Source organism: Archocentrus centrarchus (genome assembly GCF_007364275.1).
Source record: "Archocentrus centrarchus isolate MPI-CPG fArcCen1 chromosome 18 unlocalized genomic scaffold, fArcCen1 scaffold_23_ctg1, whole genome shotgun sequence".
Lineage (NCBI taxonomy): Eukaryota > Metazoa > Chordata > Actinopteri > Cichliformes > Cichlidae > Archocentrus > Archocentrus centrarchus.
The window spans coordinates 3,700,997-3,728,605 of record NW_022060145.1 but is presented as its reverse complement, the minus strand read 5'-3'; the positions used below and the strand labels follow the sequence as shown (position 1 = coordinate 3,728,605).

Below are 27,609 nucleotides of genomic sequence, written 5' to 3'. Positions count from 1 at the left end.
GAATTTAACTGTGGTCAGCTGCTTAGGCCTGGAATTTAAAGGCAACTGTTTTTATTATTACTTTGATCATTATTATTGTCATAATAGTTGTTAAAAATGATCTCAAATTAAAAAAAAACAATGCTGTGGTTTACTACACTTTCTATTTTCACAGTGCTTCATGTTGCCTGTGTAGATTGTTCACGTACATATATTTGCCATCATCACTCCAAACACACACACCTACATTCACACACATTTTTAAATTAGAAAAAAAAGAATAACAATAATAAATTCCCATAAAGGTGAGGTGACAACTTTCTGGAACAAACAATGACATCATGCATTGCTATTTTGGGGCCCTTATTTTTTTTTTCTTTTCTTATACGCAATTTCCAGATCTCAGACTACGAAGTTTTTCATGGACAATGGTGATGAAGCCGGTAACAAGAAGAAACATACAAAAGTGTCTTTCAGTCTGTGAATGATCAAGCATAATAGTAAAAAAAAAAAAAAAAAAGTATAAATATAAATACCTGCACAAACAGTAGTTGCATCTTCTTAAGCTGCATTACAAAAAAAGAACATTCATAGTTCTACATACTTTAAGTTGAAGATTTGATTGTGGGTGCTGTTGTGCTTCTTTTAGAGTGTTTGTGTGTGTGTGTGTGTGTGTGTGTGTGTGTGTGTGTGTGTGTGTGTGTGTGTGTGTGTGTGTGTGTGTGTGTGTGTGTGTGTGTGTGTGTGTGTTAATCACATCGTTGGAAATCACCATGTTGGTGTTGTACTTGGTTATAAGTGTTGATGCTCCAGGCCATCTCTGCTGACCAATCACATTCTTGTGATGTTATAACTGTAGGGTCTTTACCGGCAATACAAAGCGCCTTGAGGCGACTGTTTGTTGTGATTTGGCCCTATATAAATAAAATTGAACTGAACTGAATTGAATAACTTTGTGACATGGGTAAAAGAGCGCCTGTGTGAAGTTTGCCTTCAGGGCTTTTTGAAAGACTTTCAATTAAATAGTTTTATTGTATAATTCTAACTTTGAAAGCTGAGAAGAAGAAAAAACAATGATGAGTTAACACTGGCTTTTGGTTTGGTAAAGCACCACAGCGTACCCCTTCCCTCGACTTTTTCTGTCTCTTTCTGTGATCTCATCTGACTTCCTGAATCCTTTTCACAAGTCCTAAAGCTATGACATCACAACCACATGACTGGTCAGCTGCAGTCCTGGAGGAACAATTGTGTTTTATTGATTATGTTGTAGAAACAACACCTACATAGTGATAACAGATTGACCTGCGTTCATTATTGTTGTTTAGAATAAAGGCAGAGATCACAAAGCTGTCTTGGTTTGTATTTTTTGGCACACACTCACACATGCGTACATCTCATACAAAATACACACACATACCACCAAGGCCAGTGTGTAGCACACACTTTGATGTCTGTAAGAGCCGACGGCTGTGGAAATTATGCGAAATGAAGCAGAGGTATCAGTTATAACCAACTCAATTACATGTAAACTTGTGTTTGTGTGTGTGAGTGTGTTATTGTGTTGCAGATGGAATTTGAGCATGCATGCGTTTGCATTTTCTTGTTGTGTTCCTACGTCTTTACAGCTACTATGGCTGTCCAATAAAAATCATGTATGTTGCTATGTTAGAGCATGCCAGTACAATGACATTTGTTTGTGTCCCTATTTTCTGAACAGCCACACGATTTTTTTTGTTCTTCATGCATGTAAACATTCATCTAAACTAAGCAAGTGTAAACAGTGATGCCAGGCCTAGTTCTGATCTGATGTTAGCAGACTTTTTATCCAACAGGATAGGCACTGGAAAACATCCTAACCCTTAAGAGAAAAAAAAAAAAATCATTTATAAACAAAGCAGACATAGAAGAGCACGGGATCAACCACAGAGGCGTTTCTGTGGTCATGTTTTGGACAGGATTATTCCATGTTGGCTTAGAAGAAGTTTGATACTTTAGCAGGAAGATTGACAACACTCTCTGTGTGGTTAATATGAAGCTACAGCCAGGTTAGCACAGTGGAAACGGGGAGACAGACAATCTAGCTCAGTCCAAAGCTGACAATATCTGCCTACCAGCACCAAGCTTCGTCATTACAGCATCATATATCATCTCAGTCGGGACCACTTTATACAAAAGAAGACTGTTTTTTTCTTTTTTCTTTTCTGTGACTTTCTTGCCTTTTCATATGTACACATGGAACATTTGATGCAGGCAAATCATCAGCAAGACCCCAGTACAGGACAGAGCAGGCATCAGTGACAACAGATATGGTACTGATTATGTCAGAGCTGGGATGGAGAGAGTGTGCAAAGCAGTTTGTATGCACAGTGACTCTGGGCAGGCTAAAGAAGCTTGAATAGCATGCCCTGTATGAGATTTGCTAATTAGATGTGTAGATGGATCGTATCAGCTAATATTGGGCTGTTAATGAGATCAGCTGATGCGATTGACTTTGTGGCCTGCTTAAACTAAAGCTCGATTTGTGTAATCCGTGCACTAATAAAGGCAAGGCTTTAAAAATTTACTATGGCTATGTAAGAACTAGTCTGACACATCATCCTTAGTAAGATAGGCTTTAAGAGGAAGATCTCTGAGAGGTCAGAGGTCAGGCCAGTTGGAAACAATAATGCCTTCCTTAGGGACACTTCAGCAGTGTCTGTGTCTGTGTGTGTGTGTGTCTGCAGCTTGATAGAGAGCAGGTAGTGCACAAAGATGTTTCTCTTTTTGTTGATAATGGCAGCCTGCTGTTTCTGAAAGTTAACCCAATGAAAGCAGTGCAAATGAACCAAACTAGCTTGACACCTGACCCAAAAAAACAAGTAAACAAGAAAAAATGATAAAAAGCTCCATAACACTGATTATTCCAGCTTGGAAAAGACACATCTGATGAAATGACCTACGGCCCCACAGAGCTGCTTGGATCGAGCACGCCACTCCGACCGCAACCTATTCTGTTGCTGACTTTCTCTGAGAAATCTTGTAATCCTCAGTCGGGGTGGAATCTGAGAAAGATTAACACAGCTCTGCTAAAGGTTTAAACTTTAAGCTTATTTTATATTTTGTAAATCCCTCCAAAAACTCTGGGTTCATCCCCATTACTGCCACACAGACTCAAAGGAATCCAGAACTGTCACTCAAAATAAGGTCTCCTCTCTTGATGGAGAAAAATATGGACCCCACTTCTTTGCAAAGCTCAGTTGTCTATCTCCTACCATGCTGTACACACTGTATTTCTAACACCTTTTCAGTGTGCATAAGTGCCTCGGTGTATCTACCACATCAGTGCAAATGCCTCTGTTATTTGTCGTGGTGCGTATGTATGTGATCGTGTGAATGCTTGTGTGAGTGTTTGTGTGTGTTTATGTTCATAGCAGCCTCCCCAGCACCACCCCCTCTCTGCTCCTGGCTTCTCCTCTGAGGATCTCCAGGAAGCCCAGTTTTGTCAAGAACTCCAGCCTCTGACGGTCTGTAGGCTGCACCTCACAGAACACACCCTGAGAACCTAAACACACGTACAGCACAAAAATCGCAAAGCGAAGAGGCGGTCATAAACCAGATCAGTTTTTTTCCCCTAGACTGTTGATTGAACATCATGAGTTATGCAAATATACATGCACCATATAAAGCAAAAGTATTAGATAACATAATTCCTTTATATAGTCTACAGTAGTTAGTCAGCTAGCAGCATTCATAATCAGCTATTACAAACAGTAACTTAAATTTAATGGTGTGAAAATGACCACAAGCAGATTTTCACTTGAACCCTTGCTTGCATTATTGGAGTATGTGAAGTGGTGTTATGATATTTTTCCGCTTATCTCTCATCCTCTAATCCTTTTATTTAGCCGTAAGGTTATTAGCGCATACAGACTGACGCTAATATCCACAGCAGAATTTTATTTAACAAAACATACGCTCACACACACACACACTGTGAGCTTACCATTGGCCTTAAGCGCAGTGAGGAGGGCAGTGAGCAGGGTGCGGCTGACGCTGATGTCCACCAGCTCGGGCAGGGCATCCAGTCTCAGCTGCGAGGGAAAGTGATAGAGCAGCGAGTCTGGGTACTCGCCCTGATCCTCCTCCATCAGCTGGATCAAGTCCTGCACAAAGGAAAGCAGAGACGCAGATGCATTCTCACAAAATGTTGCAGAAGATTGTTTTTCCTACAGCTGCCACTAGATGTTACCAATTTGACATATTTGGCACCAGAATAATTTCCAGTTACCCAGCAACCCAACAACCAAATTAATACAAACACACAGTTAACCACCAATCACCATTACAAATTCAAACTTGCTGACATTACATTTTGAGTGTATGGCCACTGCCTGGCGACACTGCTGTATCATCAGTTTTTTTTTTTTTTTATATATGCAAAGACTTCTGGGATTAGTCTAACGGACATCCTCACTAAGAAGCCAGTGAGCATTTTTCTTGGAATGGAGTTAAGTGGCAGTGATGGGTTTTCCTAAATTTCAAGTAATGTAATGCATATGAGCAGCTAATTAAACAGTATTTTGTGGAAAATACCAGTAATAGGTTAATATGTGCAACAAAGCAGGAACAAAAATAAAAATAATTCAATATTCTCCATAAATGGATCTATGCATATGAATATGTAGAATCAGTGGAGACCATTTTTGGAAGATCCACTTACAGTCACTTGGAGGAGAGGGGTTTGACATTTTTTTTCTTTCTTTCTAAATTTGGCTGCATTTGTAAATAATGACCAGCAGGTGGAACCGGAGGCGCTGGCATGGATCTCTGCTGGAAGCCTTAAAAAACTGCCAGCACTCTCAACTCAGTGGACTAGTCAATGGATTCCCAAATTAAACATTCTTGTACTCTAGCCCATTTGAATGTGACGAAAACTGGTAAATATTTATGCTTTTGCACCTGCGGCTGCAGACTGAAGTGTGAATGATCCAAAGCATTACTGTCAGCGTTCTCCATGACGCACAGGGTGGCCAAATAACTCCTCCGCGGATGTCAGAGTTTGACTCTGTCTGCTGCTCACCACCAGCTCTGTTTGGCTCTTTGGCTGAGATCACTGACGTGTTTGTCATGATGGGTAAAAACAACACGGTGACCATACTGTCACAGCACTGTGCCTTACAGTATATCCTTCAATTTTCAATAAACATTCTGTATTTTAAGGCACTTAAATTCTTACCTCCACCATATTTGCCATATTGCTGTATTTCTCCTTGTATTAACAAATAGTCACTTTCCCATGGCAGCAGCTGTTAAAATCTGGTTGCATTTTGTGTGTGTGTGTGTGTGTGTGTGTGTGTGTGTGTGTGTGTGTGTGTGTGTGTGTGTGTGTGTGTGTGTGTGTGTGTGTGTGTGTGTGTGTGTGTGTGTGTGTGTGTGTTTGTGTGCGTCATTTTCTGTGTTTAGCTATGTGCACCACCAACCTCCCAGGAAGTTATTAATCCGTCACAGAGGAATCCAGATGGTCTAACAGCAGGTACTGATAAGTCTAAGTTTTGTGTTCATATTTTAAACTGGTATGTTGGGTATGTCCATATCCCTGTGCACTCTGTGAACATGTATGATTCAGCTTTACATGGTAGGTTCTCAATCAAAAAGAGATGTTTAACTGACTTCTTGTGAGAGGGCAGTGCCCATGTGTTCACCTGTGTGTTTGAGTGTGTGCCGTTGTTTTTTGGTGGGTATTTGTCTCTCATGGCAGGTATCCAGCTGGCCTGGCACCGCTTGGCAAAGGAGCGAACATCCAAGATGCCTAACACACAGCCGCAAACACCCAGCTCATCCTCCAAGATGAAGCTGTACTCAGGGCACAATGCCAGGCATGGTCCAAGACACCTAGGAGAATGAAATTAAGCATTATTAATTATACCGGTGGAACTTTTTCAAAGTCTTCATTCCATATTTAGTGGTGACTCAAACAAAATTCTGTCATGGCTACAAATTTTGGTGAGTGTTAAGTTGCATACAGGCGACGTATGGTGAACAAACACACGGAGAGTGTAACATCGCATTCGCAGAGGTATGATGAAACTAACATAATATATCTGAAAATCCAAAGAATTGGCATTTATAATAGTTTTCGAAAAGCATCAATGTTAGTAATCCCTGTATGCATGATGATGTACGTGTGAACTTTTGTTCAGATTGGCCCACCTGTTAGGGAAGAGATGGGGTACATCCAGACATACAGTATATACATTAATACGCTACAATCATTATAGTAAGATGATAGTCTATTAATTCTATTCATTCGACACTGATGACAGTTAATGATGGAAATCTTGATTAGTGATTTTTTTCTCTCTCACACACAGACACACCTGTCTCCTATTACATCCGGATGAGCAGCGCTGGACTCTGGGCCACCCTGCGTCCTCAGGTGAAATTGGCGGACCATTCGATATAGCTCCACCTTAAATACGAACACAGATGTTTGTGATTTATTAAACCAAGTGTTTCTTTTAACAATTTGTTTAAATTTGCTACTTTTCTCCATTTCTTTATTTAATACCATGACTGTTTACTGCAACTGTAAAAGCTAACATATGACTTTCCATTTCCCCTTTTGTGCACATTCTTTCTCTGTGATATTTTGAGTTTCTGTGGGTGGGTGAGACTACCTTGTCTTTGCTGTGGTAGGGCCTGATGTTGTAGAGGCGAGAGGTAGGGAAGAGAGGAGGAGGATGAGTGAAAAGTTCACTGCTGTTGCCTATCGGGAGAAGCATCTGCACACCACATGAAAAAAACACACACACACATCAGACAGTTTTAGGGATTCAACTTGACAGGGCTGAGTAAAATATTATCAAGAATCTAAGAACAGATGCATCATAAATGGCAACTGAAAAAAAAAAAAAGCATCTAATTACCTGCACCTCCCCAGACACGCCCCCTTTGAACACCCATGGCTCAGACTCTACTCCCAATAGGTCCGCTCCTGTAGTTTTCCCACACCCTAACACAGAAAACAATCACATGTGACTGGTTACATCACATGCTTAGGGCCAGTGAAATGCCAGGAAAGTTACCAGTGCATATGCAGAATGATCACCCAGCTTGAAAAATTTATGTCAAGCATAAAAGTTCAGAGGTTTATAGCATTACAGCTCTACAAGAGATATTTGCTGAAATTAACTTTTTTTTTTTGTGCATCATAAATATTTCAGTCCTCCCTGCACCACTATCAGCTGGGCTCCACTGAGCACGAGCTGAGAAGTAATGACTGAATTTTGTAGTAAGTTATTTCAGGCATAGGTAAGGACATGAAAAGTTTAAAGTTTAAAGACCTTCACAGATCAGGCTTACTCACATTGGAAGCAGTTCTTCCAGGACCCGAGGGCAGAGCTGTCACTCAGCACTCGTCCATCTGAGTGAGCAAGTGAGCACGTTAGAGTGTAAGAGGAAAATGAGACATCGACACTGCAATAATCTACAGAACCTCTTCAGTGATTCCTCCAGTGTCCTCTCTTCACAGAAGTACTAAATACTATACTTTGTTAAGTATATAGTAGAACAGAGACTATACAGCATACTACTAGAACAGTAAGTATACTACTATTATGCAGACAGAATAGCGACCTGTCCAGAGTATACCCTGCCTCTCACCCTGTGGCATCTGGGATAGACTCCAGCTGCCCCGCGACCCTAAATTGGATAAGTGGAAGAAAATGGATAGATGTCTATACAAAACAGTAACACTTTATATTGTGCTATGTTATTTTTTACTACTGCAGAGTTTTGTGCTGGACTCTTACAGTATAATACTATAATACTACACAATATCTTAGTATAACATTAGTTAAATAACATGGTAAACTGTATGCTGCAGCATGTTTCTAGTATACTTGGACCAAGTATTATAGGGCAGTGTAGTGTGGTATACTACTACTATGCTATTATGCTCTGCTCTGTTATAGTAATAGCAAAAGAAAGCAACAAACATTTTTGTTTGTTTTTGCTAAACTGTGTCAGTTATCATGTCCAGGTGAAACATTTTACAAGTAAATTAGTGGACACGTCTACACTTGCTTTGAAGTTCAAGTGAAATATGTTTTTTTAACAACTGTACCTCAGGTGTGGTACAATCGCTGTGGGACAGGTGTTAAATGGTAAAGGTAAATGGACTAGTTCTTATATAGCGCTTTTCTACTCAGTATGATTACTCAAAGCGCTTATACAACACGTTTTTTACATTTACCCACACACTCCCATTCATACAAGCACTTCCATGTTTACTAAGCTAAGTGATTTTAATTATCTAACATTCACACACATTCATACTCTGACGGTCGTGTCGGAGAGCAACTTGGGGTTAAGTATCTTGCCCAAGGATACACTGGCATGTAGCCTGGAGTAGCCAGGAATTGAACCGCTGGCCTTCCGATCAGTAAGTGACCTGCTTTACCTACTGAGCTACAGCCAACCACAACTGCACAAACATGCAGAAGGAACTTGCTTGAATGTGTAACAAATAACTTCCTCCTGCAACCCCTTACATCAGGGGTCCTCAAATCCAGGCCTCGAGCACCGATGTCCTGCAACTTTTAGATGTGTCTCTGCTTCAACACACCTGAGTCAAATATAGAAGTCATTAGCAGGACTCTGGAGGACTTGACTGCATACTGAGGAGGTAATCAGCCATTTGATTCAGGTGCTAGCAGGCAGGGCATACATGGAACGCCATAACCAAGTGGCTGGCATAGTATACAGAAACATCTGTCGAGTATGACCTGGAAGTCCCGAGGACAAATTGGGATATGCCCCCATGGGTGATAGAGAATGACTGAGCTAAGATCCTTTGGGATTTCCAGATACAGACAGACAAATCTCTGATAGCTAACCAGCCAGACATAGTAGTGGTGGACAAGAAGAGGAAGAAGGCTGTAGTGATAGAGGGAGCAATACCTAGTTAGGGAAACATCGAGAAGAAGGAACACGAGAAGCTTGGTAAATACCAAGGGCTCAGAGAAGAGCTAGAGAGGATGTGGAAGGTGAAGCTAACAGTGGTCCCTGTGGTAATCAGAACACTCGGGGCAGTGACCCCCCAATTTTCCAATATAAGTACAGCACTATAATACTATACTCTATTCTAATAGTACTATACTGCTAATATGTTAATATACTATATACTGTATTAAACACAGAAAAGTATAGCATAGCACTTTCTAGTACAGCACATAAGATCAAAGCAGAGCATAGCTCAATACATCATACAAATAGTATGGCAGTATATTGCATCTGTCACTGTCTCCTTACCAAGCCAGCAGATAAATGCCTTTGCCACCAGAGCTGTGTTCCTCAGGTCCCACACATAAGGGTAAAGGTCATAGAGCACAGCCCTGTTGTTCCCGCCCACGACACTGCAGTGGAGCTGTGCTATGTCTTCACACAGAGAAAGAAACCTGGAGGCCCGCCCACGCCATTCATCAACCTGAGGACATAAAACCAACTACATTATGTTGTTCTTATTCATAAATCAAAGTACCTCAACAAAGCTCCTGACAAAAACCTCACTGACCTTCTGAGGTGCTGCCTTCTTGCTGTTAGCGCTGACCAGGTGGCAGTTTGTTTTCAGCCAGGTCAGATCCTGCAGCAGTTTCTGGGCTGACGGGCCATGTTCATGAGGGAGATAATGAAGACCAACCAGCAGCCGCACCTGGGACTCACTTAACTGACCTTTCCCACTGCAGAGCCCACGACCCTGGGCCTTCTGTCCCCGGCCTCCAGCTGCAGGTACTCCAGGCTTAGATCCTGGAGGTTGCTGGTTCGGTTGGCAAGACTGGTTTGACTTCCTTTTCTCTCCTTCTCGTCCTTCCCTCTCCCCACTCACCTTAGTGGGTGAGGACGGAGGGGAGCTGGAATTCAGGGGGAAGACTGGGAGTCTGGCCACAGCAGAGGTTCCTCTGAAGGTGGAGGGACAGTCAGATCTGTCAGGAGTTTTACAGTGAGATGCTGGGACAGAGGAACGCTGGTCCGTCCTTGCGTTCTGCCGGCCTACAACCATCATGAAAACCCCCCCCCACACACACACACAGTTTGTGTTTTTGAGTAAAAATACAAGTCTGAACATAAACAACAATAAATCATCAATGTTCATATGTAAATATATATATTTTTTACCAGCTTGTAAAGGTTGGTTGAGTTCTTCCATCCAGTCTTTCAGCGCAGCAGACAGAGCTCTATCAGGACAGTAATCACGCTCCTCATCTGGAGCACGCATAACAATGAAGGGACCGTGAGGATTTTCATACAATATTTCACAACCAAAAACAGCCACATTTTGCAGCGTCATTTTGTGACGCTTACTGGCTTCCACTATAAGCTATTACAGACTTGCACAGCACAGGCTTGCGTAATAATTAAAATTTCTCACAATGGGCCCCAGCCCACCCTTCATCTTTCTTCTCATCTCCTCCATTGAAAGCCTCTTTGTTCTCCAGCCTACCGCCTTGCTCTTCCCCCACAGAGGGACCTGGCTCTTTTCTCATTTCTTCCTTCATCACGCTGTGCAATTATTCCTCCATCACTTCTCCCCCACCCAGTCTTCAGAACATCACACGCTACACCGCTTCTCTGTTTCTGCAATTTTACATCCAATTCCCCGGTTTCACCTTACTCTGTCTGCCCGTGTTCTCATATATTTTACTGTCACGGTAAATGAGATGCAATGAACATGAACAAAATGTCAAATTAATGAGGTGCCGCACCTCCACTTGTGCAGAGATGTGATAGGAATTCTTACATTATACTTCAAATATAAAATTTATTATACTCTGTGGAAAAAAATACTAATGGAATGACTTAATGCTGCCAACTTAAAGCCACAGTGTTTTTAACAGCTTTTTCAACAACAGATGGAGCTTTAACTTTGTTTGTATGTTAGATAATATCAGACACAATGTTTGTCTGGTGGTCAAAACGGTGCTAGTTGCCAAGCAACACTGGCTTATTAAACATTTCTCCTTAAGCAACGGGACTAACTGTACATGCATGTGGTCTGGCAGAGCCAATATTAGTTTATTAACTCTGGATGTCTCATCATATCCTGCTACTTCCTCCCTCCATCTGCCTTCCCTCTGTTCAGTCCCTCACCTTTCATATCCTCTTTTTCAGCTCTGTGCCAGCTTCCCAGCGTGTGCAGTGGGATGTAGTTGGCTTCAAACTCGCAGTTGGGGTTGAGGAGAAGGCCCCTGAGATGGTTCCTCAGCTGAGGCTCTCGACCCTTAAAGGGCCCCAAAAAGAGGCGTCTGGAGTCATAGTCATTGGCATGCAGATTGTCCCAGATAAGTGGGGGGCGCTGGAGGACAGACTCCACCTCAGCCAGGGAGTCTAGTGACAGTTTCCTGGAAATGACCTTACTGCCTGTGGGACAGGATGAAGGGAAATGTTACGAGGAAGCCTAAAAATTTAAGAAACAAGCTTGCTCACAACTTCATATGAGGGAGACTGGAATCAAGCTCCTTTCTCCCCGTTTGAGAGCAATTAGTGTATTTGAATGTTACATTTTCGCAACTCAAAACTTAACCAGTACTCAAAATGTAAAATTCAGTAAATCTCACAGCCATCATCCACTTAAGAAGTCTACTGTAGCGTGGCTAAACAAACTACAGTTTGACAACAATCTTACTATGAAGATGTTTGAAAAACTGGAATCCCAAGGTGCTTATGTTTGAATGACACAACCACCTAGAATATTTCGACTAGCTTTGGTGCACATTTGGCATGCAGAGCAATGTCCTTGTTCTTCTGGGCCTCCTGGAGGGACTTCTTGTTTCTTATTCAAACAAGGGCAGCTGCTCCAAAATCACAGAGAATGAGCATCTCACACAAACCTTCTGTTTCTGTTACAACTAATGTACGTCTTGGGCTTTGTAATGAGCTATTTCTTTCTCTTTTTGAAGGTTTTTTCCCTGTTCTATTTGTCCTCTGCTCCTTCTGACTTTGTCTTCCAGTATCTGTGAGTTTGTTCTGAGTATATTCTCAGTCTCCCTGTCAATTTGCTTCCTCTTTTACTTTGAAGCTTAATTTCTCCTGTGGGTTTCTGCATTTTTACTGTTCCTGTTTTATTCTTCTCCCACCTTCCTAACTGCCTGACTGAAATCACCTGCACGTTACAGTTCTTCCCTCCCTGTTTTCTAATCCCTCATGCTCTGAGACTATCATCTGAGTTTGGTTTCTTTGTACCCTGTTTAGACTTTTGATTTTCATTTTTGAACAATGCACTTTCTGCCCTGAATTTCATGCACTGTCTGTTTAGCAGGACTGGATTTTGTAGCTGCAGTTTTCTCATCTTTTCGGGTCCCCCTTTTATTAAATTGTGACAATTTCCTAAAGGATAATGTTCTCATACTCAAGTCTAATATTAGATAAGCAGTTAAGAAAATTGATGGATAAAAGCAAGTAAACCACACTCATATTTTGTCCAATTAAAACAATGCCAGAGCACTATATTAAGCATATATAAACCTCTTTATATTCTTTAAATATGGCAGGTTTCACGAGTGAAACAAAAGCCATTGTTATGAAAAATGAAAATTATATCTGCAATATGCAAGTGGCATAGAATGAGTAAAACCTGTCATGGCTGAACACATTCAGTGCTTCAACCATCTTGTAATGTTGATGGAGTACTAAAAATATAACACAATATAAATGCAGCCATAAAGCAGTGGTGCACAGTGTAATGTTGCAATAAAAAAATAAATATAACAGTACCCTGGTAAAGTGGCTGCTATAGAACAGCTTCTGAAGTAGAAATATAGAGACAAGCAGTAAAATTCAACAAATGAACTAAGGGTGGGCGATAATGTGCGTACATGTGCGCGCTCTACTGTACTTCCATATGCATGTGGGTGGATGTGCACCTTATTTTCTGGTTCATGGGGGAGGTTGTGTGGACTGTTGCCTGCACTCATTTGCATGTGTGTGAGCTGAGCTGTGTATGTGTGCTGTTATTAGAATTTTGCAGGCCAACTAATGAAGCACACATAAAACAAGAAGCCGTACTTCAAGATTCTGGTTTGGGTCTGTGGGAATGCAGCCAAATTATACTGTGTAGTAAAGACAGGTCTTTGATGTTTGCACCTTACCTGTCCATATTACTGTTATGTTAGGCAGCAGGTCCTCTCCGACAGTTTGCAGGTAGGGAGACTTGGATACGCTGGGAGAACACAGGGAACCACAGTACTCTACAGAGAGAGAGAGAGAGAAAAGCAATGAGAAGTAATGTTTCACAAACACAAAGAGGCAAAAGTAAAAAGTGTTCATGTTAAATTCCTTTGTTTCATTTTTAGTCCTGGTAACAAGTCCTCATTCTACAAGCCTACCTGTTGGGCAGAATAGGAAGACAGGTGGTTCCCCCAAGAACCGATAAATCTCATTGGTTACTGTGACCTGAGCGTGGGCGAATGAAGTGAAGGCCTCGCTGTCGGCTTGACACATGGAGTGATCAATGTCATCAAACAGAATGGCAAATGCCTGGCAACCCAGGTCTGATACCTGGACAGAGTGATGAGGTCGTGTTCAAAGAAGCGGAGGCAAATGAATCTTCTGTAGTAGCTGACTTTGTGTGGCATACCTGTCTTAGCTTGCGTTTAAGTAGAGTCAAGTCACAGGAAGAGGAGAAGACAATGTCCTGACCAGGAGAGAGCGCGTAAACAAACCTGAGGCCTCTTGACTGGGCCTCTACTATGAGAGTACGCAGCTGACCTGGGAGGAAGGCAGAAGTAAAAATCCTAAATAAGAATTTTAAAATAGGAAAAAATATATTTTAAACACTGATTGAAAAAGTCTGGAAATTTTATCAGTACCTTTTTTTTTATATAACAAAATTACACTCTAAATCCTGAGCTGTGTTATAATGTGTTAATGATATTTCATTTCTCTCCTTTTTATGTATTTCTGAGGAAAGTTCAGCTTAATGCAGGGAATAAAAAGTACAACCAAAAATATAATGGATGTCATGAAAACTGTAGACGCCTTTATGATTATAATGAAAAACATTTAATGTCATAAGGGAATTCTCCGAATGTACCCGAGAAGTCCTGCTGTGCCCTTTAAATAAAGCTGGTTTTACCATATGAGCAAAAAAGGGGCCTGACAAATTAACAGATGGAACAAATGATGATTAGAGGTCCTTACCCTCCTCTTCAGGAGAATAGACTTCTCTCCACAGCAGTCTGTGTTTCAGGTCGTCTTTCGGACCATACAGGTAGGTGTTCAACCCCCAGTGCTGCATCCTTATGGAGAAAGACATGACCGGATGGGTCACAGGGAGGTAACACGAAGACTTTTCCTAATGCTGATAATACATACCAAGGAAAAGGAAAAGCTGCAGAAAAATCACAGCTGCTGTGATTCATAATGAGATGGTAAATGTACTGTAACTGCCTTTTTTAACCATATAATGATTTATTTTATACACTTAAAGCACTTTATCTACCTCGCATCCATGGTCAGTTTAGAATCACAAGGTAGCCTAACATGCATGTGTGTTAGGCATATTTTGTTAATAGGGCAAAGCCATGTTTATCAGCATCCAATTAGACATGCAAGACGTGATGACGTCAGTGTCCTTGCAGTTCCCCATGCGCACCACTAGTTTTACATATGTTTTTTTTTTTGAATAAACGGCTGAGTCCACAGTGTGTGTGAAGAATGCCAGCCAACGGAGAAAATGTTGTCGAGTGTTTCTCTTATGCTAAGTTAGTCGTATAAAGTTCACTGTGTAACCTAAGTAAAACGCAAGTGCTGCTGCGCAGGGATGGCGAATATCCCCACAGGTTATGGGCCCAGTCACTTGGGGCACAGGTGGAGCAGACTTTTGTTCGACGGCGAAGAGAAAAGTTACGAACTTTGGGAAGCAAGGTTCCTCGCGCACATGGAGCTTCGTAATCTCAGGGAAACCATTACAGAGATGCCTGAAATCGACGAGGAGGACGAAGTAGCTCTCGCCGAGGACGAGGCAAAGAATGGTGAGGCTTACGCGGAACTTGTGCAAGTATTGGACAACAAAAGTTTATCGTTAGTCATGAGAGAGGCTGAACGAGACGGAAGAAAGGCGCTGGAGATTCTGCGAAAGCATTACGTTGGCAAAGACAAACCACGGGTCGTGAGTCTTTACTGTGAACTGTCCTCACTCTGTAAAGTTAGCGATGAGACAATTACCGAATACATAATTCGAGCAGAGACTATCTTCACGTCATTAAGGAGAGCAGACGAACAAATTAGTGATGGACTTATGATTGCAATGGTGGTGAAAGGGCTACCAGAGTCCTACAAACCATTCGTTGTGCACGTGACACAGTCAGATGAAGCCGTGACTTTTGGCGAGTTTAAAAGTAAACTACGCAGTTATGAAAGTACAGAGAAATATGGAATAGGAGACGTGACCGAGGACAATGTGATGAGAACAAGCGGGGCAACGAAAGCGCGCGGCAGAGGCCGAGGAAAGAAGGTGGACATGGCCGAGGTGGAGTGCTACGCGTGCGGGAAACGAGGACACATGGCCCGAGCATGCCCCAACGACGTGCAACAGAGGAGAGAGGATCGAGCATGGGACACACCACAGCGTGGAAAAAGGCGCGGACGCGGCCGAGGCCGTGACCAACTCAAGAAAGCGGATGAACCGACAGATGCACAGTCGTCATTTTTCTTTAAGATGAGTGACTGTCGAGTGCAAGGAGAAAACAAGAAAGGGCTCATGGTCGACTGCGGAGCCACATCGCACATGATCAACGACGCCACCAAGTTCAAAACGGTGGACAAGAGCTTCAGACCAGAGGACCACATGATCGAGCTGGCCGACGGAACCAAGGTGAGCGGCATGGCGAAGATGAGGGGAGACGCCGAGGTCTACTTGCTGGACAGCGAGGGGCGACGAGTGAGAACGAGACTCAAGCGGGCGCTCTACATCCCATCGTTCCCGCAGAACATCTTTTCCGTCAAGGCAGCGACAGGCAACGGCGCAGAGATCCGATTCAAAGACGGCGATGACTGGCTGGTCAACAGGGACGGTACAAAGTTCAAAATGGATGTGTATGGTAGGCTGTATTACCTTAGCACAGTTGAAAGTGAAAACATTGATGAAGTGTATGGTTGTCATGATATGCAAACGTGGCACAAAATACTAGGTCATTGTAATTTTGATGACATTGTAAAGTTAGAGAGTGTTGTTGAAGGGATGTCTATTAAGGGCAAAAATAAGTCAAACCAAAATTGTGAAATATGCACGCAGGGCAAATTCACACAAAGCAGAAACAGACAGGCAGATGCAAAGGCAACATCCATACTTGAGCTAGTGCACACAGACTTGTGCGGCCCAATAGAACCAGCAGATAAAGATGGGTACAAGTATGCAATAGCATTTACAGATGATTACAGTGGGATGATTTTTCCATACTTTCTGAAGGCAAAAAGCTATGCAGCGCAAGCTACAGAAAAATTCATGGCTGATGTAGCTCCATATGGAAAGATTAAGTGTATAAGGAGTGATAACGGAACGGAATTTACAGGGCAAGAGTTCCAGTCCTTACTTAGGAGTAATCGGATAAGGCACGAGACAAGTGCACCCTACTCACCCCATCAGAACGGAACGGCCGAAAGAGGATGGAGAACCTTATTCGAGATGGCAAGATGCATGCTGTTGGAGAGTAAACTCCCAAAGCAGTTGTGGACATACGCAGTGCAAACAGCAGCTCAGATTCGCAACAGGTGTTACAGTAAGCGTCTAGAGCAGACACCTTACTATGTTTTTACAGGGAAAGCACCCAACCTGTCTAACATGAAGGTATTCGGATCTGAATGTTACGCGTATAAGCAGGATAAAAAGAAGCTGGATGCTAGGAGTGACAAAGGAATCTTTGTAGGCTACGATAAGTATAGCCCAGCTTACAACATCTACTATCCGGACACAGGAAAAGTCCTAAAACATAGACTGGTGAAAGCAATCACTAAAAGCAGTGCAGATAGCCAGACACAGACCAGTTATGATTTGGAGGATGATACAGAGAGCTATGGAGATGCAACACCAAAGGTAGAGAGTCAGGATCAGGGACAGTCTGAGGAGACTAGAGAGCCTAGTGTGGAGACAACTGAGGCAGGTCCAACCCAGACAGATGGTACAGAGAATGAGCAGGTAGAACAGAGGTATCCTGTGAGGGAGAGAAAGGCTCCTGATTACCTAAAAGAGTATCAATGTAAGGCAGAGTGTGATGAAACAGAAAATTTGGATTATTTCTACAGAGTGACCTATGGTGTACCTAAAACGTTTAGTGAGGCAATGAATTCAGGAAAATCAAAACTGTGGAGCGATGCGATGAAAGAAGAGATGCAATCCTTAACTGAGAATAAAACTTTCACATTAACACCACTGCCACGGGGTAAACAAGCAGTGGGAGGTCGCTGGGTATATGCAGTAAAAGAAAGTCCAGATGGGTCTGAGACTTGTAAAGCCAGATATGTGGCAAAGGGGTACGGTCAGGTGGAAGGGATTGACTACAAAGAGACATTTTCACCCACTGCCAATATGACCTCAGTCCGAGCATTGATGCAGGTTGCCGTGCAGGAGGATCTTATCCTTCACCAAATGGATGTAAAGACTGCTTACTTGCATGCTCCCATGGACTGTGAGGTATATATGGAGCAACCCGAAGGTTTTGAGGTCAAGTCAAAAACAGGAGAAAATCTTGTGTGTAAACTCAACAAGTCATTGTATGGGTTAAAACAGTCCGGTCGCAACTGGAATATGTTACTGCATGAACACCTTACAGGGAATGGTTTTGTGCAAAATGATGCTGATCATTGTGTCTACACCAGGGAATCTGGGAATGAGAAAGTCATGCTGTTAGTGTGGGTTGATGACTTAATCATAGCAGCCAGTGACAACACCATATTGAGAGATGTGAAAGAAATGCTGAAGAGAAGGTTTAAGATGAAAGATATGGGTCCACTTAAACACTTCCTAGGTATTGATTTTAACTACAGTGATGGAGAAATCAAAATGACACAGAAGAGACACATTGAGAAAATGTTAGCCAGATTTGGAATGTGTGAATGCAAACCGAGAGCCACCCCATCTGAGCAAAAATTACATTTTGACAATGATGGTGATGTAATTGATTCATCAGGCTACAGAGAGATAGTGGGCAGCTTGATATACATTATGACATGTACTAGGCCCGACTTAAGTTGGATAGTTAGCAAACTATCACAACACTTGGCAGAGCCAAAGCAACAGCATTGGACTGCTGCAAAACATTTACTGAGGTACTTAAAGGGTACTATGGATCAGGAATTACACTACAGGAAATGTGACAAAAACCTACAGCTTGAGGCGTATAGTGACGCTGATTGGGCAGCTGACAAAAATGACAGGAGAAGCACCACTGGACATTGTTTCAGCTTAGCTGAGACCGGTGCAGTAATCTCATGGAAAAGCAGGAAGCAGCCAACAGTGGCGCTATCTAGCTGTGAAGCAGAGTACATGGCTCTAGCAGCCGCTACTCAGGAGAGCATGTACCTTGTTCAATTACTGAAAGGGATGGATGGTAATAACAAACATCTACCAGTCAAAATTTATGAGGATAACCAGGGGGCAATAGCATCATCGAAGAACCCAGTATGCAGGCAGAGAAGCAAACATGTGGATATAAAATATCACTTTGTACGGTCTGCACACACAGAGGGGAAAATCAATGTTGTTTACTGTCCTACTGCAGATATGATAGCTGATGTATTTACCAAACCAGTGTCAAAGGTCAAATTTGAAAAATTCATGGGTTATTTGTTTGGAGAGTAATGGAAGCTGACAGTGCAAATAACGTAATGAAGAAGAATGTTTTTTTCTTTTAATTAGTTTTTTTTTTTTGAACTGTCAGTATGTGAAATGTTTTGTTTTCCACTTTACAGTAGAGAGAGCTGTAAACATGTTTTTGAGTGGGAGTGTTAGGCATATTTTGTTAATAGGGCAAAGCCATGTTTATCAGCATCCAATTAGACATGCAAGACGTGATGACGTCAGTGTCCTTGCAGTTCCCCATGCGCACCACTAGTTTTACATATGTTTTTTTTTTGAATAAACGGCTGAGTCCACAGTGTGTGTGAAGAATGCCAGCCAACGGAGAAAATGTTGTCGAGTGTTTCTCTTATGCTAAGTTAGTCGTATAAAGTTCACTGTGTAACCTAAGTAAAACGCAAGTGCTGCTGCGCAGGGATGGCGAATATCCCCACAATGTGTCTGGACTATGGGAGGAAGCTGGAGCACCCAAAGGAAACCTACACAGTCGTGCAGTGGACGTGCAAAGCCGTATAGAGAGGTCCCCGCTAGGGTTTGAATCAGGAACCTTCTTGCTGTGAGGCGACAATGCAAACCACTGCACCAGCATGCTGCCCAGTGGGCTGTAGTTAGTTTTTTATTTTTTCCTCCTTACAGTCAATATTTGACTCATGTACAGTATCTGCTTCACACTGGAGCTCAGACTTTGATTAGAATTCGGTTTGATTCTGCTGAGGTGGACCTGCAAATATCCAGGACAACATATGGCAGCTCTCCTTTTCTCTCTCTCTCTCTCAGCAGTGCTTGCTGACATTTAAAGATGCAAACTTAGATCATGAGCTTAGATCTACTTCACCCGATGAAGAACCTGCTCAGAAGAAGAAAAAACACTGGACTGTAAAAAGACTAGCTCAAACAAAAACGTCCCAGTGAAGTTAATGACAAATGTTACTAAGGTAAAGCTACAGCCAAATCTCAGGGTAAGTAGCTCAGACTACAGCCATGGCTCAAACTAATAATCTGAATTTGTAGAAAAGAGAAAAGACAAACAGAGAACAGCGAGGCTGTGGCTGTAGGACAGTGACAAAACAATGAGGCAAGAACTCATCTGCAGCTATTTTTCACAAATTGTGCATATTAATTGTGCATAGGTGCGTGTGTCTGTAAACAGAAAAGAACACATGATACCATTAGGAAATGCAAGCTCCATAAAATCAGCTGCTTTGGTTTATTTTCAGTTGTGTCCTGCCCTATTTCTCATCTCCACTTTAACATATCACGCTTGACTTGCTCTAAAAAAATGTGTGTATAGATGGTTTGAAGCATGCATGAGCTCTATGTATGTGTGATTTTCGTGTATACATTCAAGCATTCAAGCGTCCAACCGAGAAGGAAAAACAGAGAGAGACAGAATTGGATTTAAGGGTGAGGACAGAAGGAGGGAAAAACAAAAAGAATGGATCTAGCTGCAAGAAAAAGAGGCGCTGTATTGATCGAGAGTCTCCAAGGCTGTCTCAGTTACAGGAAATGACCTCCTGAATTATAAATAGAGCATAGTACTAGGACAGCATCATTCATACACATACAGTATCCATCTATACAAACATTAATATTGCTTTGTCTCTGTACACAGACCAGCTCTTGTCTTTCTTATCATTTGTGGCTGTGCTCTCTCTCTCTCTCTCTCTCTCTCTCTGCTTCACTTCCTGCACAGATGGTAAGTCGCCTCCACAAAGCTGCAGCCTACCTCCCTCAAACACGCAGTCGCACACACACACACAATTGCATACTGTAGACGCAACCACGGCCCTATGCTGCCAATCTTATGCAACACTCAGTGTATGAATTTTGCCTGCACCCCACGCCGGACTCTAAAAAAGCCCCTCTATAAATAAATCCGGAGCCTACACACTCAGCTGCAACTACGCAAAAGTTTTGGAAAATTAATTCATTTTCTCTATAAAGCATCCAGCACTTCTTTCTTCAGTCTTCTGCACCCTCCCAGAGCATTTGCCTGGAAAACACTGCAACTTTAAAGATAAGTTTCAGTAACGTCTAAAACTGCTTATCATGGGCTTTTATTACAAAATCCAAGCACAAACAATGCGTTTTAAAAATCTGGAAAAATATTATGCGCATATGTTTAAAGGCAGTGGAAAGAAGAGAGCAGCGGGACCCACCCTCTCTGGGGATGCAGACGGCTGTGACTATTGGCTGCTGAGCTGCACAACTGTGTCACAGCTCCCAACAGGGATTTATGCTGTTCCACTTGTATGTATGATCAAGAATTAATTGCTTTTATGAGTTGGGCGAATGTGAACATACATGGAAAGGGAACGTCGCATTCTTAATTAGCGCACTCATTTGTATTGTTGTTCCTTTACTGTTGTGTTCCTGATGGATTCTTCCTGAATGGACGAGAAAATGCAGCTTTGAATGTGTGCTGGAAAATAGTCTATTAGTATTCTGCCTCTGCTGTCATGAAAATCACTGGGAGCTGATTCATGCTGAAAGAGCTCGTCTCTCTTTGTGAGCTGATGAAACTGTTAATGAAAACTGCTGTGGCATACTCAATAAGCTTGTTTCATTTAGTTAAGATTTGAACCCCCAACAGTGCTGCCTTTAAATTAGATCACTGCCTCTCAGAGCAGCCTTACTCTTAAGAACATTCGATTATCTAGATTGTTGATGTTTCTGGCTTAAATAGCTTTGGTCCACCATTTTTTAAGTTGTCGTCTTGCTTAATTCTCAAAGCCTGGCACTGAGTTGGTATCACTCCAGGCTCCAACCGGCTAAAGAGTGTGATGGTGCTGAGCAGCTCCCTCATTACAGAGCTTCATGCTCGGCAAAACACAGTTAAGGTGGGGACACTTAAAGGGGAGCTAATTTGTTCATTTCCAGCTCCGTATTCTAATTTGTGGTCTCTGCTGGACTCACTTTGCATGATTTACTGTTCAAATGAATCCTTATTTATCTTGTACTGGGCCTTGGTGCAGCCCACCAGCTGATCCACTTTCTGAAAAAAGGTTGTTTTAGCTCATCTATCCTTATGGCTGCCCAATTACTCAGCCAGCTTTCTTCTCATTGGCTGCCCCTTTGAAAGAGAAGGTGTGAATAGAAGGTGGGTGGGGCTTCTGCAGATCACTTGGACCTACACTGGAGTATGTAACAGGAAATGAAGAAGAGCTTAAAAGGTCGACCTTAAATGATCAGGCACTTTAATTATCTGATATCAACTGGAAATGCCTTGACATCCAAAACATAACACTCACTAAAATATTGAATTTCTAACATCAAATATGGACTGTGTTCCACATGCCATCTTTGAGTCGCTTCCGCTGTCCTTTCACTATAATAAGATAATAAAATAAGCCTCTCCTTTCCCTCTCCTGTCACCCATGGCTGAGCCCCAGTACTGAGGATGAAGCTGCCCTTCGCTTTGCTGCCTCAGTAATTTCTCTCTGAAGCAATGCTTGGCACTGAAATAGAGCCTTTTGTCTGGGTTTAGCCTAAAGGCATCAGGTCAGCAGCTCCTGAGCCCACACTGTTTTGGGGAAAAGAAGAGCAACGACACAGAAGCATCCCCTCTGACCAGGTTTAGGAGACATATGCATGCTCGCCTGTGCTCACAGACTGTGCATACAGAAGAGTGCATGCAGGCCTGCAGACAAGCAAAGCACAAATATCCCAGTGTTGGCAGACTTACCATTGGAAGAGTACTTTCCTCTGATCCATAGACCAAGGCCTCCCATAAAAACCTGGAATGGAAAAATAAAAAATGAGCACGACAGGTTATTGAATCAGTTGTAACGATTACTGTGTCAATCCACACACAAATGGAGATCTTCAGTGGCTTCTCTACTTGCTATCACATTATCAGACATTTTATGGAAAATATTTTCTGTGCAGTCTCACGTTTACACGTGGAAGCAAATATGCTGCGAAACCTCTACAACAGTCTTTCACTGTGACACTTCTGCAAATGTTACTGTAATTTAAAACAATGTGTTATTCTGTTCAATAATCTGCAGCATTTATTCACAAATTAGACAGTTACTGGACACAATTAGCTGGCATTACAGCTACAGAGGAGTAAGTATAGCTACACAAATCTTTTTTCAAAATCTCCCAAAGCTTACGTGGTCACATCCCTGCTGCATTTGGCAGAGGCATAATTCATTTCCAGCTACACTCTCCATCACAGTTTCTATTCTTAGAAATGGGAGCATCTCCAGCGTCCCTCTCCCTCCTTTGTGTTTCGAATAAGTCTGCAATCTGTGTGTGTGTGCGAATATCTGTGTACAGTAAGTGGGTCAGAGTAAAAATTAAATCAAATACACTTACAATTTAAACTGCTTTTCTCCTGCTAAATACCTGTGGGGAATTAGTTTTATATTATTGTGCACAGGTATGGCATGTCTGTATATGTGTGTGTGTGGAACGCTGCACACTGAGCCAAACCCAATTACTACCTCTGCTGGATGCCACCACAGGGTTTGAGCATGCACAAGAATCAGCAAAGTGTGTGCAGCACCAGCTTGGTGGAGATTCACAGAGCTATGAAGCTGAGGCGGTGGACAAACCAAAAAGTGCGGGGAAAAAAATGAATCTGCAACACTTTTAATAATCAATGATGATTTCAAACATTCACTGAGCAAAAACTGCTCCAGTTTAGGGATTTGTTGCTGCTTTTCCCTGTTTTATATCCCTGTGAACTGTGTGTTTTGAAGTTTGGATGCGTGTTAAGATAAAACAAATCATTTCAAAACGCTGCTTGAGTTGGAATTTTTGCATCTTTTTTATTCTGTTGTTCTGTTGTGATAATTTATAGATTGTGACTACTGAAAAAGATTAATTAGCCAATTAACAGTTTAACTGAACATTAAATCTAATTTGCATAATTTAAGATAACAGATGTTCTCATCATTTTCTGAACTTGCTGAAGTTCAAATTGAGCATCAGAATGGGAAAGAAAAGTGATTTAAGTGACTCTGAATGTGGCATGATTGTATTTCAGAAACTGCTCATCTATTGGAATTTTCCCACACAATCATTTCTAGGGTTTACAGAGAACTGTCTGAAGAAGAGGAAATATCCAGTGAGCCAGAGGTCAGAGCCAATGTAAGCAGAAGAACCTTGAAACAGATGAGCTTCAGCAGCAGAAGAGCACACCAGGTGCCATTCTTGACAGCTGGAGCAGGAAAACAAGTCTACAGTTCACACAGGCTCGCCAAAATTATTTAAGTAGAATATTGGAAAAATGTTGCATGGTCTGATGAGTCTTGACTTCTGCAGATGGTAGTTTGTCAGTATATTTGGCATAAACAACATGAAAGCATGGATCCATCCTGCTTTGTATCAACAGTTCAGGCTGATGGTGGATATTGTCTTGGCACACTTTGAGCCCCTTAGTTCCAACTGAGCATCATTTAAATGCCACATCCTACCCGAGCATTGTTGCTGACCATCCCTTTATCACCACAGTGTGCCCATCTTCTGATGGCTGCTTCCAGCAGGATAATACACCGTATCACAAAGCTTAAATGATCTCAAACTGGTTCTGTGACCATGACAATGAGTTCACTCTACTCAAACAGCATCCACAGTCACCAGATTCCAAATCAGTAGAGCACCTTTGGGACGTGGTGGAGCATGTGTCACGGATGTGCAGCTGACAAATCTGCAGCAACTGTGTGACGCGATCACCAAAATCTCCGAGAAACTGTGAGGAATGTTCCCAGCACCTTGTTGAAATCTATGCCATGAACCCGACCTGGTACAAGCAAACTGCAGCCATTAAAGTGGCTGGTGAGTGTGTGTAGTATACAAAACAAAACAAACTGTGGATTTGTGACATCAAAGGTATAAAAAGTCACACATAGTTTTACGTGTATTTTGTGCAAACACTGAATGACAAAAACAGCCTTTTGCAGTGTATAACAAATATGTAACAAAAAAAAACAGTTGGGACAACTTTGTTTAATAGGTTGTTGTTTCCTTCTCAATAATTACACCCTGACGATTAAAAATAATCACATATCGGGCAATACACGTATTTTGGCATTTGCATCTATGTTGTACAGTACACACATTTTTCCTCTACATGATGTAAAAAAATTTGAATTTAGAATTGGTCTCTGCATCTTCTGCACATGTAGCAGAGTAGCGTTACAGTGCAGATAATGTGCGCAGTCAAGCAGTTATCTCCGCAGCAAGCTGCTGACTACCTTTCAAAAAAACTTTTGCTGAACTTCACCTTTCACATCTCTTGCAGTTGCTCCTCCAGCCCCTGGTACAGCTCAGTTCACACCATGCCACCCTGTTCATTTAGTGTGAGTGTGGTTATGGAATGATATGATGGGACAGGTGTCCTTTTGCAGTATCCTCGTCAGCTGAGGAACTCCAGTTCTTCGCTTCTTTCTTGATTTCTTTCAATGTCTCGTCATCATCAGTACTACCATCATCATTACATCTCACATCATCCGCAGCATCCCCATCATCATTTTACTGTCATAATAACAAACCTCATCACAATCTCCAAGTCATTACCTTCCCCATCATCAGCATCACATTCCTGTCATTATCATCATAATTTACATCACTTTCAACTTCACTGTCTTCCCTTGGGCAGCAACCTTTCAACCAGACCTTAGTGAACGATTTTCATCGCCTGCTTTGTCATCTCCACTTCATGCCTGACTGGTCACCACTAGATCTTTCATAAAACCTTTTCATCCCAGCTAGGCCTGTCTTCTTAAACATAACCCCCACCCCGCCCCCAAACACACACACACACACACACACACACACACACACACACACACACACACACACACACACACACACACACACACACACACACACACGTACGTAGGTGTAGTGTGTGTGAGTAGGTAACAAATGTTCGCTTGTAAATATAGGTCAAATGGTTGTCTGTTTAAGAGCAGCCCCCCGAGGTGAAAAGAAAAAAGAAAAAAAAAATCACATGATCTGTCAGGTCGATTTGGAAGTCGGGTGCTCTTACCTTCCACCACCCCACAAAGAAACTGCTTCTTCTCCTCCATCCTGGCCTCCCTCCGCTTCCCCTGAAGAGCGAGGGCAGACAAGATGCTGTCCCTATCTGTCAGCTTAGATCCCAGGGATACTCTTCATGCCTCTCCTCGATCTGATTCCACCTCCTCCTCTTCTCCTTCTCTCCACAGCGCCGATGCTCCCGTGCTGCATTCAGGTGCTCAAGCGAAGCTCGTACTTTTAAGCAGCAGAATAATTTCAGAGAAATTTCATGATTCATGCTGATCACTAACATAAACCAATAGAACATAAACGTAAATGTGTCAAATGTTTAAAAATAAGAAATGTACCTCTTTAAGAAAAATATTGTCTCATTTTGAATTTCATGCCAGCAGCACAACTCAAAAAGTGGTGCTAAAAAGAAACAAGTGGAGAAACATTTTGCAACTAATTAGGTTAACTGTCTGTGAATACAGTTCAGATGCAGGTTAAAGCTCTATCATCTCTGTTTAGCAAAGATGAAGTCATATGTGAACATGATCCACAAACACGTGTCTTTTCTGTGTTAAAACTAACTTAAAAATGGACTGAGACAAAATGGAAAATTGTCAGATTAATTTTTTATTTAGCTTGTTTTATTTTGAAAACTTGGACGCCACATCCTCTGGACTAAAGAGGAATGAGACCATCCTGCTTGTTGCCTATGAAATTAGCAGCTTACAAATCTGGAAAGGAAAAACGAACGCTGAAAGGGATATACAGGTTTAGACCATCCAGACCTTGAAACGATATATTTTAACAGTTTATATGCGGCATTTTTAATACTTTCTCTTTTCTTTCCTGAGAAAGTAGCAAAGGAGAAGGGATATAGTTTCTCGTTGCAAATACAACAGATACAAACATTCATTCTAACCCTTATCAATTAAGCTAATCAACGAGAAAACGTGAAGTGTACATATGGTAAATTGTATAGTTTCTTATATATTGTATACTGGCTCCAACGCCCCCCCCCCCCCCCCCCGCGCGACCCCGAACAGGATAAGCGGAAGCGAATGGATGGATGGATGGATGGACAAATAAAGAATCTTGATCTTGATCTTTACATTCACAAAATATATGTGTAATAAATACTGGCACAAAATGTTGCTTACACCGTCACATTTAAAATTCTATACCCTTATAATTTATTTTATTTTATTTAACGCTGTAGAAATTTCTCGAAACATTGAACGCAGCATCACCCAACTGTCTCTTCCACTCTCCGACCGCACAGGCGCAATGGCCCCTTGAAAGGACGATGGGAAAGTGTGTGGATGTTTGTGAGTAAGTTAACGAGCAGCTTAACAGTCAAACACAGCAGCTATTTTGTTACAGCGTAAATTTATTTTTTTGTACACAGTCCTTCCTGCATTACTGACATAAGTGAGCTTGTGGCATAACAGATATTTATCTACTCTGCAGATGCTTGAAAAGTTCACTGTGGAAAGTATTTACTTCCATGATCTTGATACTACAGCATTTTCTGAACTGATTTGTATAATACAACGTTTATTACTGTGAATAAATAGGCTAATGTATAAATTTGACTTTGAGCTCCCCTTGCTGGAAATAAATGCAATTACACCAGTGCGGCATCCATAGCAGGGATGAGAATGCTCTGACTATGTAAAGCCAATCACTTGTGATCTGTGATGCCTTATTTTATTTTATTTTATTTTAACTTCATTTAGCCTGCCATGTGTGGGAGTTTTTGCAAATTGAATCGTGATCAGAATGTATTATTGTGGAAGGGAAGGCAGGTCCAGGGTCTG

The 27,609-nt window shown here is 41.9% G+C and overlaps 1 protein-coding gene across 1 annotated transcript; it reads right to left on the bottom strand.

The window, feature by feature from the left end:
- Nucleotides 1-145: 145 nt before the first annotated feature.
- LOC115775050 (protein O-GlcNAcase) lies at nt 146-25,966 on the bottom strand. The gene is made up of 17 exons (XM_030722494.1): nt 25,812-25,966; nt 22,494-22,545; nt 14,155-14,252; nt 13,592-13,722; nt 13,341-13,512; nt 13,104-13,202; nt 11,107-11,376; nt 10,135-10,221; nt 9,533-10,008; nt 9,271-9,445; nt 7,325-7,381; nt 6,885-6,970; nt 6,636-6,740; nt 6,336-6,427; nt 5,661-5,850; nt 3,962-4,121; nt 146-3,520 (listed from the first exon to the last, which is right to left on the bottom strand). The coding sequence occupies exons 1-17, from the start codon at nt 25,849-25,851 to the stop codon at nt 3,384-3,386; spliced, it is 2,427 nt and encodes an 808-aa protein (XP_030578354.1). The 5' UTR covers nt 25,852-25,966; the 3' UTR covers nt 146-3,383.
- Nucleotides 25,967-27,609: the final 1,643 nt, after the last annotated feature.

Coding starts and splice junctions, on each gene's coding strand:
- LOC115775050 (XM_030722494.1), bottom strand. CDS start 25,851: ATGGAGGAGAAGAAGCAGTTTCTTTGTGGGGTGGTGGAAG. Junction 11,377..13,103: donor CATAACAGTAATATGGACAG/GTAAGGTGCAAA, acceptor CCTGTCCCACAG/GCAGTAAGGTCATTTCCAGG. Junction 6,428..6,635: donor CCTACCACAGCAAAGACAAG/GTAGTCTCACCC, acceptor TTCGTATTTAAG/GTGGAGCTATATCGAATGGT.